Here is a 16,612-nt window from a genome sequence, read left to right as displayed (position 1 = left end):
ATATAGCAACTTGTTGTTGTGCAAATGAACAGGCATGGTCAGCAAAATTGAATAAAGAAAGAGATGATGAGCAGGTGCAAGAAGTAGACCTTTTCATGTTTTTACAACATGTAACAAATAGCAAGATGAAAATCAGCAGAAGAGGATGGTAACTAAATTTTTGAAATTTTCACTGTTGGCTAAAAATGAATGGAATATTTCTGCAATCAAATAACGTAGCAACAATCCTTTTCAGTTGAAAATCAACGCACCCTACAACCAAAGTCGGGCAGGCACCTGCTAATGCAATGTTTTATGAATTTTTTATGGTAATGGTTTTGCAGTAAACTCCGGGCCGAAGTGGCGGCGAAACAAAGTAGCCCAAAATGGAATATTATTTGCATTTGCTTTGTTCACCACTCGTGTGTATACAAACTTAAATGTTGAAATATTTGTTGTAATATTTTTTGGCAAAACGAATTTCTCTTGCAGTGTTTTACACGCTTTTTTTTAATTTAGTTTTCTTTCAGGAGATTATTCATTGCCACACACTGGCACACATATGTGCACGCTAACCAACTTTGAAGAAATATGTACTTGTATTCATATTTAGGTGCGGTTGTTTGTACAAACCAAATCATATTTCATTCACTTATCTTATTCGCCCCTAATGAACTCTTTCCCAAATTTTTATTCAAAGGGTGGCGGGGGGCGAAACAGCTTAATTTACGTAGTGAGGAATAATAAGATAAAAAAACATACAACCAAACCCAACTTTTTATACCAGACGCACTAATTCATAAAAGGTAAATTTTGGTATTTTTAAGGACTGCCGCATTTTGGTTTTGACAGAGGTTGGTGAAGGGATTATTTGGATGTATGTACTTATAATTCTTATAATAAGTAAGTGATGCCACTGCCAGTTTCCAAATTTTTATAAGAATACAGTTTCTACATAAAAATTTTAGATACTCTACACTAGGCGTTCCCAAACTTTTTTCAACGCGCCACACCTACTCTTAAAATGATTGGACTGTTTACGAAAACAAGAAAACCGCTTTTTTAGCTTCAATGTGTGGAATTAAATGGTTTTGATGATTACATAATTTCCTTTAAGTTTATGGGAAGTTGTCTTGCAATCGACAAAAGCTAGAGATGTTTGCGCTTTCGACACATGTTTAAAACATGTTTTTTTTTAGCAAGCCTCTTATTTTTTCCAAATGAGCTTTTCCCTTGCCTTGAAGAAATGTGGTGGTTTCATTTAGGCCCAATTTCAGATGGCCAATTTACGTAGAGATTTTTGATTGAATTCACAAATTCATTTTCAAGTCATACTATTAACCTGCACTCAAATGGTCAATATTGCAACCCTGTCTTTGTAACAAACAACCAAGATTGATAGATAGGTTGTTTTATCAATCTTGCCAAAGAACAATCAGCAGTTCAGTACAAAATATACACAAGCAAACAAATGCAACAACAATTTCAAGGAACAAGCAACAGTGTTGCCACTTGTTTGGCATATTTAAAAAAAAGGTTGATCCGAAACCCAACGAAAGTTAAATGGCATTTGAATAACAATCCCAAATTAAACTTAATTAAATTAAACTTAAGTGCAGTTTAAATATTTATTTGAAATTGGCCCTTATTTTTACGAACATGCAAATCGGCATCAGTTAATTTTTGAATAAAAGACTACTCTATAAATGTGGCCACCAGTTTATTTCTACAAGGAAATTTACAGCAAAAGCAGAGTACTTTTTCAACCAACAGAAATAACGAAAAATATTTCTCTTGATTTTTAGTAGAGAGCTGCAAACAGCCCTTAATTCCAAAATTTTAGTGAAATTTTAAAAAATTTGCCTGCATCACTAAAATACTCTAGCCGCTAGCGGCACCCCTGGCATACGCTCGCGGCACCACAGGGTTCCGCGGTACCCACTTAGGGAAGACTGGCTCTATACAGTAGGAGCCTTTTTAATCCTCCAGTTATTAAAATCAAATATTTTGAAGCACTGAACGATTTGAAATTAGACATGCAGGTTCTCAATTTAGAGAGAGCTTTGTATTTTCATTTCTGTATGTGCGATTTTCAGTTACTATTTCGTTTGTTCTTATTGTTGTGATTTTGTTAGCAACGCTGCATAACTTGCTGTCTCCACAGGCAAAGGTTTTTATCTTGATAATGTTATCAGGCAAAATTTTGCCAATAAAATCCACATATTGCTCTTGGCAAGCAATAATTATTAGAGCTTTTATCTTGATAAATATTCCCTGCAATTTGCTACTTTGACAGCTACATTTTCATTGGCGCGATAATTTCTTGGGGCAGCATTATTGATATTTTGATATAAAAGCAAGAATGTATTTCTTTTCTATTGAAATGTTTGTTATTATGTACTTAGACGTGAAATAGCTTATTTTATACATTTTTTTAAACGATTAAATTCGACAACAATATCCATCTTACAAATGCTTTTATTAAGATAAAAATTGCCTCTGATAAAATTTATATCAGGCGATAAAAACGACAGTTTGTAGGCAAAAACTTTTGTCGTAAAGTGGAAATGGCTTGTGAAAAATTTCATCTAAACGTAACAGACGATTTTAGAGTTGGTAAGTCTGCAATCAGCTGCATAAAGCCCAATACTTATGATGTAGCGAAAGTAGAAGGTTTACATTCTGCGAATATGGTAATATCACCACTTAAGTAAATAAAAAAAAACACAACAGATACATCAAAAATATTTTTTTTTTTTTTATAATTTCAAGTTTTTAATTGGACTCCTTAGAAAGCTATAGCTATAGCTAGGACTTACCGGTGATTTTTGGCATTTTTCTGTAAAGTTGTAACATTTCTATAAAAAATAATAATAAAAAGTAAATAACAAAAAAAAATTTATTGGTACAACTTTACCATACGAGGTAAGTTTATAATTTTGACACAGGTTGTACATATTATTACTACATCCAAAAATTTTCTAATTTTGCATACTGAATGTGAAAATAATTCAAAGCACGGTATTTTTAACCCTTTCAGAACAAGAAATCAATCGTTAAAGCTCAAAATCTTAAAATGTTTAAACTGGCTACTTTGGGTCGTTGGTTAAAAAAAAATTATAATAAAATTTATAAAGCTCTTAGTTTTACCGTTATCCGGGGTCCATTATGTCGAGCAATGCTACCGTACAGGTTTAAACAAGAACTGCTCCAAATTCGTTTAATTTTTTTCTTTCATGTATTTTAATTAAAAACAACTAATAAAACTTTAAATTAAATTTTTTTCGGATCTCTATTCAACCGAAAGAAAATAAAAGTTTTGACACTTTTCACTTTTGTGAATTTCAGAAAATTCCATTAATTAAGGCGGTAAAGAAGAATGACTTAAATAAAGTGCTGAAGTCAACTGTTCTCTTAACATTAAAAGCACATACTTGCGACAAAAAGAGCTTTAAGCACAAACAAGTTGTCTCCAATATTTTGGACGCTGGTAATGAAAGGGTTAAGTACTGTATTTTTATGCGCCAGCTGTAGCTGAGTAGTTAGAGTTTCTCAATACCTACCGCACTGTGGACCTAAGTTCGATCTCTGCTCCGAGCAACATTTATGTAAATTACAACAATTTCTTTCAATGCAAACCTCCGAGTATATTTTTGCCATGAAAAACCTTCTGATGAAATCCATTTACCATTCAGAGGTAGCGTAAAACTGTAGGTCCCTCCATTTATGTACTAAAAATTGGAACAGGGACCGGCCAAACACTTGGCAAAGTGTAAGTATTTGAATTTTTTATTTAAATTATTTTCTTTTAAAGATTTTTTATTTGTATCTTAAATACTTTTTTAAGCAGTATTTGTATTTTTTGATTTAAAATACTTTATCTTTTCTTCATCGTTCGTCATATCATAAAGTTCTTCCTAACAACACTTGTCATTTAATTATTTGACACGTGCGCATTTCGTATCACCAAAGCCCAAAATTGTCGCCTGTTTCAAATATGCCCATTCTCCGCTCTCCACATTTTCATTACTTTTTATCTGCACTGAGAAGTGAAAAATGGACCTTCACAATGCGCAATTTCGCATACATATGTATATATTATTTATTCATAATGGTCAACTGAAATACAAAAAAGCCGTAACTAACAAACTTTTTTTTTGCATTACACAATGTGTGGGGTGGAAACTTGTTATTTGATGAAATGCATGAAAATCAATCAACAACTGAAATTTTAAAAATTTTTTGTTAGTTATGGCCTTTTGCATTGCAGGTGACGATAAGCAGTTGTGATTGCAAAAGTATGTATTTCTATTTGCAAAATACGTATTTCATATCTAGATGTCATGAATTCAAAGAAGTTCATAACGTAGAAGTTTATAAACGTATGTATGTACATATATTGCGATACGCAGAATTCTTTTCAACAATATGGAATGCTAATGGGCTTGGTTACGACGTGATAGCTCATCTCAAGCGGCTTTAAAATCATAACTTTATCAGATGGAGGTTATTGTGGTCTTATTGTGGTGGAACTAGAAGGGTGTGGTGTTCCCAATCCTTTACCAAGGAACCACACAATCAATTGGGATGAGTACTGTTGGAAACAGGAGAATTTCAATCAATTTGTCATCTACAAACTTTTGAAATGTATCGAACTTAGCCTTTAAATAGGCGCCTAAAGAAAATCACCCAATTATACGCAAATGATGCCAAGTCACTCTCAAAATAAGTATTGAAAACGAGTGGTATATAAAATATTGAAATTCATTATTTTCATTAACTTACAAAAAAAAAATAAATAACTTTGATTTGAAACTTATTTAGATTAAAACACAAAAACTTACTTCCGCCAAAAATGTCACGCTAGTGGTCGCATAGGGTCACCACTCTTTGCATGGAAGAACGATGGATCGGTGTCTTGTTCAGCTTTTGCCAATAAAGATAGGTCCTTCTGCTTTTGCTTGACAATTTTTTGTGTTTTTTTTTCATTTTACTTTTCTTTGTTAAACTACTCTTATTTATTTTTTTTCTATTCAAACTTGTTAAATTATTCTGCTTCCTTTTTCATTTGCTTGTGAAAAGTTGTTAGCCTGTGTATGTCCACGTCAATGTGTTTTTGCACTTTGGCTTTTGCGCTTTAGCCTTTGGTTTACTCTTTTTTTCAACAAAAGTGCTCGTGACAACTCAAAATGTAGCAAATAACACAAAAGAATAATGTCGGTTAATCGAATGTGATAAAAGAAAATTTTAATCGAAAGTTTTACTTTTCCATGCTGATGATGTAGCTTTGAACACAAGAGCAGGTGTTTATAGATAAAATGTGACAGTTTTAATGTCAGAAAAATGCGAATAATGTTGTAATTGAAATGATAGTAAGATTTTTTGCTCTTCTTATGCAAATAATGCACAAAGAACTGGGGGTCTACCTGTATTGCGATTCGACAAGCAACTCATTCGGGTTCGAATACTTGGCGATATGAGTTTGTATTAGTGTGTGTCGACTTTCGAATAGCAATACAAAGTAGACCTCCTACGTAGCGTCGAGAATCCCAGTGCGAAAATGGGAATACATTACCTCTTTCTACCAAGAAAATATTAACAACTACAAGTGAGGGAATGATATGTAGTTTTGAAGCGACAAACAAAACAAAAAGTTTGAAAACTAACTCAAGTAGGTTTTTTTCACGTTATCTCAACAGCTGCTGTAGCTGAATGGATGCGTGTTCGACTGCCGTGTTGTTCGTCGCGGTTTCAAAACCTGTAGCACGCGCTTAATTTTTTATTTTTACTTTGTAAATCGACATGCGACACATTACTTTCGCATGACACCGCTGTGCAAAAATTGTGCATCTTTTTGTGCGTAGATTATAGGAGCTATCCATTAGTTTTTGCATATCCAAACACTACCTTTTCCCACTGGGATATTTTTGTAAATATTACAGCAAGTGAAAGTAAAGTGAACACAGAAAATGTTTTCCAAAGTCATCAATTACTTTTCATACATGCTGACATATATTTTTTTTTCTTTGTGCACCATTAATTCATGTAAATTTATGTGTGAACATATCTGTGTACATTGTAGATGCATTAAAGCTTAATATTTACGCCAGGTTAGGTTAGAGTGGCTGCAACCACGCAGAGCACGGAGGCACGGGGGAAGCCATTTGTTGCACCCCAGAAATGTCCCTATGTTTCGCCAACTGTCGTGCAACTGTCAAGGAGCATTTTGGTGCCAGCAGGTTCAGAATTCTCCTACATTCTTTGGTTACTTTACTATAAGAGGCTTTATCTCCACGGATTTGTACTTGAAATATGTATGCTGGCCATTCTTTATATTCCGACAAATATATTCATAATGACCGAATCCTGTTTGGACCGTGCAGACCCTCTCGGCGCTGTCAACAACGGTTCCCGAGATGGTAGATATTTTACACTTTTATTCGCCATCTCCAGCAACGGCACTACCCGTGCAGGGTGCCAAGGCTTCTGTAATTTTTTTCATAACATCATCTGGCTTTTTGACCACTTACTTTCATTGGCCGAAAAATAAGGAAGGGGGAAAGACCAGTCAATCCTGGCAGAGCCCCATTTCGTAGCAAGTTCACCGTTACTGCCGGAGATGGATAGGTGTCCGGAAGGCGCCGTTAGAATACAGTAGACAGCTCCCTGACTAAATACAAACAATCCATGGGTACGGTGAAACGCATCACACCCTGGATTAAGGGAGAAGGTAGAATAGACACCGTACGGGTCTAGATCCGTAATGTTCAGTGGAAATAGGGTCACCAGTTATACGATGCGGAGGACAGAATCACCTATGTGGTGTGTTACGCTTCATCCACGCCCTGCATTTGTGTCAGCTTGTGGAGCTGAAATCGTTTAAAAATCCTATGCCCAAAAATGTTTTTCGTCTTCTATATAGTACAGATCATTCGCACAGTAAGTGCCTGGCAATATCGAGTGCTTCTGCATCAATCATATTCTGCGAAAGTCATTGTGCGGTTCTCCTAATCGCTCTCCTTTCCAAGAGATAAACTCTTGTGATTTTCTCATGTCCCACCCAGGCAACATGAGTTTGGCTGTGTTACATGTAGCTAAGTGTCCCACCTTGTACGTGCGGCTTTAAGGACGAACTTCTTAATTCTTGTCTGGCAGAAAGTAGCGGAGTACTTAACCTTTCGTGCAAACTCGTCTTTTCTCCTTTTCTGGCATATTACAAAGTCCTGGTACCCATACCAGTTGCAAGACGAACTACTCTGCCACTAATTATAAATGAAACAGTATGTATGCAGCAACTCAAATTCAATCCAATTTACGTGTTTTTTTTAGTAAATTTTATTTCCCTTAATGGATTATGGAAGCGTTCCAGAAATGACTTATCGGCTATTTCGGATGTAATAAAATTAAAAGAAAAATACATTTAAATAAACCGAATACATGTGTCGCTGAATGTTAATTATGTGATTCCGAAAATGAGATAAAATTGTAAGTTGACTGCAATATTGGACAAAAAGCAATTTTTAACTAAAATTCTCGCATGTGTAAACTCCGTTTACTGCAAACGGAAGACCAAATGTTGACAGCATTTCCGGTAGAAAATCGAAAAAATTTTTTATACATGCATGAAAATCTCGTACATTTATTCAAGCGCGTATGCGCATTTCAAAGAGGATAATGCATGAGTTAACGCAAATAAAGGCTGTTCATGTAGATAAGCCGGCCCGTTTGTCACCCGTATACGAGGTCTTGCACACTTATACGTACATATTCAAAGTATAAAATCACATAAATTACTAGCTAAAAAGTTTCCAAACAAAATTTTATTTATTAATTTTGAACTTGCTAAACCGATAAGTGTATTTTAGCGCCTATTCGGCAACATTGGCATTGGCACCAGTGCGTATGAGTAACTCACTGAGTGGTTCACCCTTAGCAACATATGTTTGTATGTATGTAGGTATGCAGCAAAGCTGCTCCACGTTACATTATTGCGCACACTTATGCACATATTCACATACATACACATAAGTATTTTTATACTTAAACTTTTTTTGCATTTCCCCCTCCTTTGCACTTATAAATTTTCAGTTTACCAACCATTTCACAGAAAATTGCCTCCGGTTGAGTGGTAATAAAAACTTCAATTCATTGTTGTACATTTTTTTACGTTCCGGCAGATTTCGTTGTTGCTAGTGTAGTAAGCATTTTATTTTTGCCGCGGAATTTTTTATTGTTATTTAAATCGCTTATTTGTGTGACCTTTTACATAGCTACAACTTGATTTTGGTTTGTGCATGGTTAGTGGAGAAAGTTAAAATGTGAAACGATGAAATGGCAGCACATACATACATATATGGTAATATTATATAATAAATCATAATGGAAATTATATCGAGCGCATATTGAATATGAATCAAATTGCAATTAAATTATTTTGCATAATAAACTTCTCTCGTCTTTGTTCCGCCCGCTTTTAAGTTTTCATGCGGATTTTTAAACTTTTGCCTTCGAAAACCTTTCTTAATTTTGTAGAGAAATATGTTTTCATATTTTAAAGCTTATTGCAACATATCTACAAATCAGCTAGGACACCATAAAAAAGTTGTAAAGAAAATACATTTGTCAGCACTTTTGGGAAATTTTCGCATTATTTAATTTGTGGCAGATAGCATATAGGGAAATATGCTTAGTTGCCTGTCGTATTGCGTATAAAAATAAAATAAATTTATAAAAAGTTAGCTTGATAGTTACTCTATAATGAGGTCATCTATTGGTTTAAGATGCAGCCAGTGGAATGTATGCACATATGTGTGCAGTTCTTATTTGCATTAATATAACTATGTTTCATTTAATTATAATAGGAATCAATTTAATCATTCATTAGAGGTATTTAACTTCATTGCAAAATTAAATTCGAAATTTCAATTTAATCAAGTAAAGAGGCCACAAAGAAATTTACGTGCTTATGTTCATACATATGTACATGTGTATGTATTTATTTACTTATATGTAGTTAAAAGAATTGCATTAAATTAAGTCATGCGATTAATTAATCAGACTGAGGTGCGTTTACGTTCGAGGTGTGGCATACCTTTAGGCTATACAGTAAACGAAATGTCACCATGCAAACTTCACATTTCGCTTTGGCTCTGTTAAATTTTATACGTTGGCAAGTGTTCTAATTTTGGCAGCGCGAAAATTGAAGTGGGTTACTCGCCGTTAGACGGTGTGGTGTTTCAGTTATTAAACATCTACATCAACCGATAGACCGTTTTTAGTTCCAGTTGACAATGTTTTTTTTTCACTTATTTGGCGATACAGTGAAACCCGCTTAAGTACCTAACACGCGTAAGTAACCCACATTTTTGGGGCACCGTAAATTTTTGAATGTAATCTGAAGAAAATCCCTCTCTTAGGTACGTACCCACTTATTTACCCAACCCGCCTAAGTACCTCAATTTTTCGTACCCCATTTACCATTTTACCCATAATTTTCCCCTTTTAAGTGCTCTTTTAAAAATCTTTAAAATATTTACATATTTTGAAATTCAGTGGCAGCGCTACACACCGGAAAAAAAAATTCAAAAAAATCAACCGTAATTTTTAGCCACTTGAAACTTGCACATTATGACATTAAAATTGAATGGGCTATAAAACTGTATACCCAATAAACACTTCAGAGAAAAAAATTTGAATTTTTAGTGTATTTTTTTTCTTTAAGTGTTCTACAAAATATGAAGCTTAGAGTTATATGGTATTTGTTAAGAAAAATCTTAATTGACAAATTTTAAAAATTAATAAATAAATATAAGTGGCTAACAATATCATTTTGAATTTGGAGGTACTTAAGCGGGTTCTTTTAAGTACCCAACCCGCCTAAGTATCTCAAAAAGCTGACATTTTTCGTGAGGTACTTAAGCGGGTTTTACTGTAAATGCCACGGAATTTGACACAGTAAAAGCAAAGCTTCAAAGCTTGTTACCAAAAGTACTTCGGAGCAGGGGCATTTTCGATTAGAACACTGACCAAAATGGCCAGCTGTTGTCTACTGTAAAGCAAGCAATTCCCAAATAGTACTTTTTGTTATTAAAGTATTTTATTTCACGCCTTAACTCAATAAATGATTAAAAAACGCCCCATTTTATAATTTGGTTTAAGAACACCCTATCTGAATATAAATTTAATAAGAATATCTGCAGCTGAGACAGGACCTTTTAAACTAAATTTTTAAACGTAGCACTTTTCAACCATTCACTGGGATAGAGCGTTCTTCTACCGGCAGTAAAGATAGGGCGATCACCCAGCCATCGACTTCAACTTAATTGATTTTTTAGCTAATTATTTATACATTTTAACTAAAACGCAGCCCAAAACATACCACAAGTAAGGCAAAACCTAGTAACCAAAAATGAAATTGAAACGCTCTTAGTAGAAAAAACGGCGATTTCGAAGAGAGCGGCAGACACATCGCTCCCCTGATTCACGGCTGCCAATTAAAAACAGCGGTAAGAAGATTTAACAAAGCGCTTGAGCGAGCAGTAGATCATTATATTCAAAAATATGTAAGAAAGCATTCACCAAACTCTACCCAGAAATATTCACTCTGGAACGCACAGAAAAATTTCAAGCCTCCAGTGGAGTCAGATATACGAATAAGAAGTTCTTCTGGTTTATAGGCGCGCACTAATAAGGAAAATGCAAACTGTTCCGCAAAATGCTTAGAGAACGTGTTCCTACTAAACAGTGCTTCAAATAACTATTAATTGCTACATTTTATCAACGATGCACTATATCGCAGATACCTCCTACGGCATATTCTTCTGAAATAAAAACATAAATATCTGATATTTTTAACAACATTTTGAAACCAGGTTACTCTCTGAAATCATGGGAGAGGTCGCAAATTACCAGGATAGCTAAACGAGAAAAAGGCACAACCTAGCCCCCTTTGTACGGACCTATCTTTCCAAATTATTTAAAAAAATACTACTATCAAATATATCTCCCTCTCTGTTACACTAATTCTGTTATACTAACTCTCTTATACTAATTTGATAAAGAGTGGCCTGAAGGATTACTTTGAGAAGTCAGAAAATCAATCGGAATGAAAATATACATAAGGATCTTGAAATACCAATGATCAAAACAAAATTTTAAAATTGCCTAAATACATTGGTAAATGCATTGTGTAATTCAACAAACCAGTAACGCCTGCGAAAAAGAGATGTGCCTGCCTTTTGAAGAGCGTCGTTGAAAGGAAAGTGCTCAACACTTAACTAGTTTAAAATTTAGTTACTTACTTATTGTTAGGCCTAAGTCCTAAGCAGATTCCGTAAATAAATAAATTGTTGTCCAAAAAAAAATTATTATATTATTAAATAGTCCACAACATCTATAATTACATTAAAGAAAATAAAATAATTTATTGATGTATGTAAATAAAAAAATTGCATATAAATTTTGGTGGTCATTTGATTCGAACCAACGATATGGTGGCTCGCTTAGCCATTTGTCATGGAACAAATTTTAACGGATCAACTGCGTCGAGCTGCAAAGATTGTTACTCATACGCCATGTACCAACTAATAAATATATTTGTATATAGCCATGTAAAAACGAATATGACATAGTTATGAGTAAAATATTTTCTTGCTCTTAACTATTTCATTCACATCTCTTTTTATTTTTATTTTTTGGTAAAATAATAGGCTTTAATACAAAGTCACGATGTAAATTAAAATTAAGATATCTTTGGAAAATGACCTCATATGACTCAAAAATAAATTTAGGTGCCTGGGCTTTTTTCTGTCATTTTAGCATTCCTACTGCGAAACTAAACCTCTTTTCTGCTTGTCAAAAAGTGATTAAAGCGAATGTTTTCTAGTCATTTTATTCTTAAAGGCTAAAGCAAATTTTTGGGGTAGAAACAAGAAAGAAATTTCAATTGAAACTTTTAGTGCGGAATTTTGAGTTTTATATTTTTAAAACGTTGTAAATTAAAATATATTTTACTGATATTACCATGCTTTTCTGCTAAATAATTTCTAAAATACTATCTTAATATGTTTTCTAACAAAGTATAGAAAATCAAGTTAATTACAAATTTTCGGGAAATTAAAAAAAAAAAACAGTTCTATAACCATTTTCATTCCATTTATCATCTAGCTTGACACTCATTGACTTGTTACATTCTGTTATTATTTGACTGAAGATATTGAGGAATATATTTTATATTTGTATTCCTTTGGTAATGAATATGCCAGAAATTAATTCATAATTTTTCCACACATTTTTCTATGCGATTCACCGCCATTTTGTGTTGTGCTATCCGATACTGTCACATACATACTTACATATTTAAATGGAGAGACGCAACCTCAGAACAGCAAATATTTTCTTGCACTTATTTAGGCTGGAAGTACACTCAGCGGTTTGCCGTTGCCTGGCGAGGGGCCATCTAAGAAAAAAAATACGAATCTCTAGCCTAAGTCCTATCGTGTGTTAGTATGAAAATCATTTCCCTCGAATTTGTACATGTGTACATATGTATACAGTAAATCGGTTTATTGGATTTTTACAATTCTATTGGAAAGTATTCATAAACACATAACTGCTTAGTCATTTTTGAAATTGCGTTGTGTAAATACAAAATATTTAGTTTAAAGCGGTAAAAGCGCTGAGAATCTATCGATAACAAAAAAGTCTACGTTATTGCAATGTTAATAAATTTATGTATTCAAGTTTACATTATACTGGTATTTAAGAAATTGTAGGAATATTTCAAATACCAACAGCTGCGAATATGTCAGCATATTTGTGCTCACGCGCACGTACCACACATCATAGACACTTCATTCGACTGGAGAGGTAACCACCTTACATATACGTACCGTATGTATGCACATAAGAGTGGTCTAAAAATGCATCTAAGAAAAGCTAATTTTGAATTTGTATGCTCTCATCCCTGCGATTATTCTGTATCGAAAAAGATATACCCCTGTTATTTCCAAAACAAATTTAGAGGTATGTATTTTATATAGGGGAAAAAGCTATTTTCGTAGAATTCTCGAAAACATTTTTGTAAACATTTTTTAATATTAACGATTTTTTATAGGTTACCCATTGGATTTTTTGGAGTTTTAGGGGACCTATAAAAAGTAGTCAGTACAGTAAAAGGTCTTAGTATACAATGGAGTTTTATTTCTTGAAGTTTTCTGGTGAGAAACATAGTTTGCCGATTTAAAAATATAGATTTTCATGGCTTCTTTACCATTTATACGAAATTTATTTTTCCATAAAAAAATCATGGGAAACTTTGAGCGTTTTGAGCGACCTCTAAATATTTTTTGATAAAAAAAAACACGGGTCTATTTTTTGGATATAGAACAGCCCTTGGGGTGAGAGTATTAAAATGCCGACTTAACTTTGTTTTGGAACACCCTAATGTACATAGATATACATATATAAATACTGAACATAGCTAAGTCACATACAAGATGACTCGCAAATACACATGTTTACATAGTAAATGAACAACATATGTAGTACTATATGAATATAAGTATGTGGGCGTATGTATATGTAAGTCAATGTTTGCGTGCTACCTGACCATACATATGTACATATTTAATAAAATAAAGCCTTATATTGGCAACAGCTTGCAACAAACCGTTCGAACGGTAGGTAGCACAACACTCAATATTTTTGCGCACAAATGTGTGTACATACATACCCAGTGGGAAAAGTAGTAATGCATTACATGCGTGATAAATAATGTAATGTATTTCGTCTGAGTTCTAGATTCTTTTACTGTTTAATATGTAATCGTATTGCATTCGTATGTATCCAAAAAGTTGCAAAAATTTCCTATTGAATCACATTCATTCTTGCATTACTGGTGATGCAAAAATGAATGCCCCACTTTTCTTAGGGCCATCGCCTTGGGAAAAACAATGCATTTTCGAATGTGAAAATGGCTGTTTTACTGATTATTTTTTCGATTACAATACATTACATTTTCCCACTGAGTATGTTGTTTGGAACTTTCCGAATACATTAGAATGCTGATTACATAGTTAACACTAATATTATCGAGAACGGATAAGAAATACATTATATTATTTATCACGCATGTAAATGCATTACTAATTTTCCGACTGGGTATGTTTGTAAGTATGTGCTCGCATATATATTTGATAATCTCGAGTGTGTGATGATGATGATGATGTTGATGATTTGCGCGTGATTTGAACAAATTCCAGCATCGCGCTTTCTCGTGCCCACATTTATACATATAGATATTAGGCTGGGTCAATTTTTTAAGAGGCTGGGTCAATTTTTTAAGGGGAAAAATAAAAGGCATTTGATCGTATTGTAATAGTAATATTATGTTTTCTTAGTTATAATCCAATATCAATTGACCATGAAAGATTAATTTAAAACATATCTTTAGCCCGCGCAATTGATTCAAGGTTTGTGAATTTGGAAAACTAAACTTTGGCTGGGAATATCTAGAGAATGTGTTACTTGTTGCCATAGACATTTCTTTTAATTTGTGGCTTACTTTTAAATAAATCACATAACGCTGTTTGCAAGTGTACTACTCATATCAAGTGAAAGTTTATTAAATTTAGTATCTCACGTTCATATATCATTTTTCACTAAGACTACAAGTTTTCTAAATATTTAGAAAAACCTAAAAAAGCGATTTATTTCAATATTTTCGAATGTTTATATAATATTTAAAAGACCATGGACTTGGTCACGCCAACTTGGTCGGTTTTCAAAAAAAATAGTGGTCAGTGAAATTAAATACGGATGTCCAAGATTAGGATCATTTGATTAGTAAACAGTAGTTTCAAACACACACATATTAACTTAATAAAATTTAGGTGAGTAACGCCCATTTGAAGTCCATTTTCTTGAAAATTGGAGCGGAATGGTTTCGTTACTCACCAATGAAGCACATTTTTCGCGGTTTCTAAATTTACTGTTATACGAAAGTAAGGGCGCGCAAAAAGTATTTAGATAGTATTTAGTGACCGTAGTTGTATGCACTATCTTCTTGTGACTCTCCAATTGCAGATATAGCTTTGTATTCAACTTGAACGAAACAAGTCAATCCGTGGCACACTTTTCCGTAATCTTTTGCTTATATTTCGAAGTTATTTATACATAAAATTTAAGGGAAATTTTTGTCAAAAAAAGCCAGAGATGCATCTCCTTTTTTCGGCATTACCTCGCGACAAATATTACTCGATCGGTAAGTAATAATTACCAAACAGAAGGCGAGACTTACTGTTACCGATTTATGATAGTAATATGATAAAAAGCGTTCAGATTAAAACAAAATTATTTAAAAATAATAAAATTGTTAAACCAAAATTTCTGTGAACTTCGTTTAATTGCAATTTTTGTACTGCATGCATAATAATAAGTAAACTAATTAGTGTTTGTGCAATTTGTACTAGTTCAGTGTTTCCATATTTATTTGCATAAATTAATTTTTTCCACGGTGATGGAAAATAAAGAGTGTCGTATTATAGCTCTCGAAATTGTTAACGAATTTGCGAAAATTCGCAAAGTACAGCTAACATGAAAAACAAATTTGTATATTTGGAACTAGCAGCGGACTAAATACACCCCGAGAATATGAATGCTGTATTACCAAACGATTTGAGAAAAATGAAATTTTCGACCCACCCTAATGGATATGTAAATACATACATATGTATATATGCATGTAGATGGCGTGCGAAATTCATAACCAAGTAATTTACTTTGTACAATAACAAACACATGATTGCCTTCCATATGACATGCGTGCGTTTGATTATACGTGAGCAATTTCATGCACGCTCTGTTCAAAGTTTATGGCGATTTCGTGTCGTTGCAGCTTTGAAATGTGCCATAAATTACCTGAAATACGAAAGTTACAATTTTTTCACCAACAAAGTTGTCTTCTTGATATATAAATACTTATAGCCCATGTCGATTGTCAGAAGCTATTAATTAGCAAAGCATTTTCTTTAAAGCTAATAAGTGAAATGATGAAAATCTTTTTGGATCTTTTCGAAAAAAATTTTATTTATTACGACTGCCGAGTTAGCCCCCCTACCGCATACGAAGCCAATTATAATGTTACTACTTTGGCAGTTTTTTCCCAACCATCACCACTGTCATAGCCAGGGCATTGTGCCAGCCAGCGCATATTTCACTTTACTATTTTTTTATGAATGTCTTTGGCAATTTAGTTATTCGTTAGGACTGTTTTTTTTCATTGTTTTGTTCTTAAAAATTAGACTAACGCTGCTTTTCCATTAAGTGTACTAAATGACAATGTTGGGCATTACAAAATACCCGTGTCATTATAACGTTCGCATTATATTATTTGAATGGCGTACATTTTTTATCATTTTTTATCAGAAATGCCTTGTGGAAATTCGGCCAGAAAATATTCCTGGGCATTAGGTATAAACACAAAATTTTTCGATTTTTCAAACAAATATAAAACACTGCAAAAACTTTACTTTCTTTCCTTAAACGAAATCCATATACCATCATCGGTGGCTGTTAGAAATGTTTTTGCAGACATTTTGAATGGTTTTTTATTCTCACACAAGTGGACAGAATA

General features: G+C 33.4%; 1 protein-coding gene across 1 annotated transcript in view; it reads left to right on the top strand.

Annotated features, from left to right (window-relative positions):
* Positions 1 to 16,612, top strand: part of LOC118734446 — a 77,831-nt gene that overhangs the window by 22,272 nt on the left and 38,947 nt on the right. Inside the window, exon 5 of the mRNA XM_036464166.1 lies at positions 6,433 to 6,467. Coding sequence (XP_036320059.1) covers positions 6,433 to 6,467 — 35 coding nt within the window. The remainder of the gene's footprint in view (positions 1 to 6,432; positions 6,468 to 16,612) is intronic.

Source organism: Rhagoletis pomonella, unplaced genomic scaffold (assembly GCF_013731165.1).
Source record: "Rhagoletis pomonella isolate Grant_MI unplaced genomic scaffold, Rhpom_1.0 Rhpom_scaffold_00002, whole genome shotgun sequence".
Taxonomy (NCBI): Eukaryota; Metazoa; Arthropoda; class Insecta; order Diptera; family Tephritidae; genus Rhagoletis; species Rhagoletis pomonella.
Note: the sequence above shows the minus strand (reverse complement) of the source record. Positions and strands in the feature narration are given on the sequence as shown.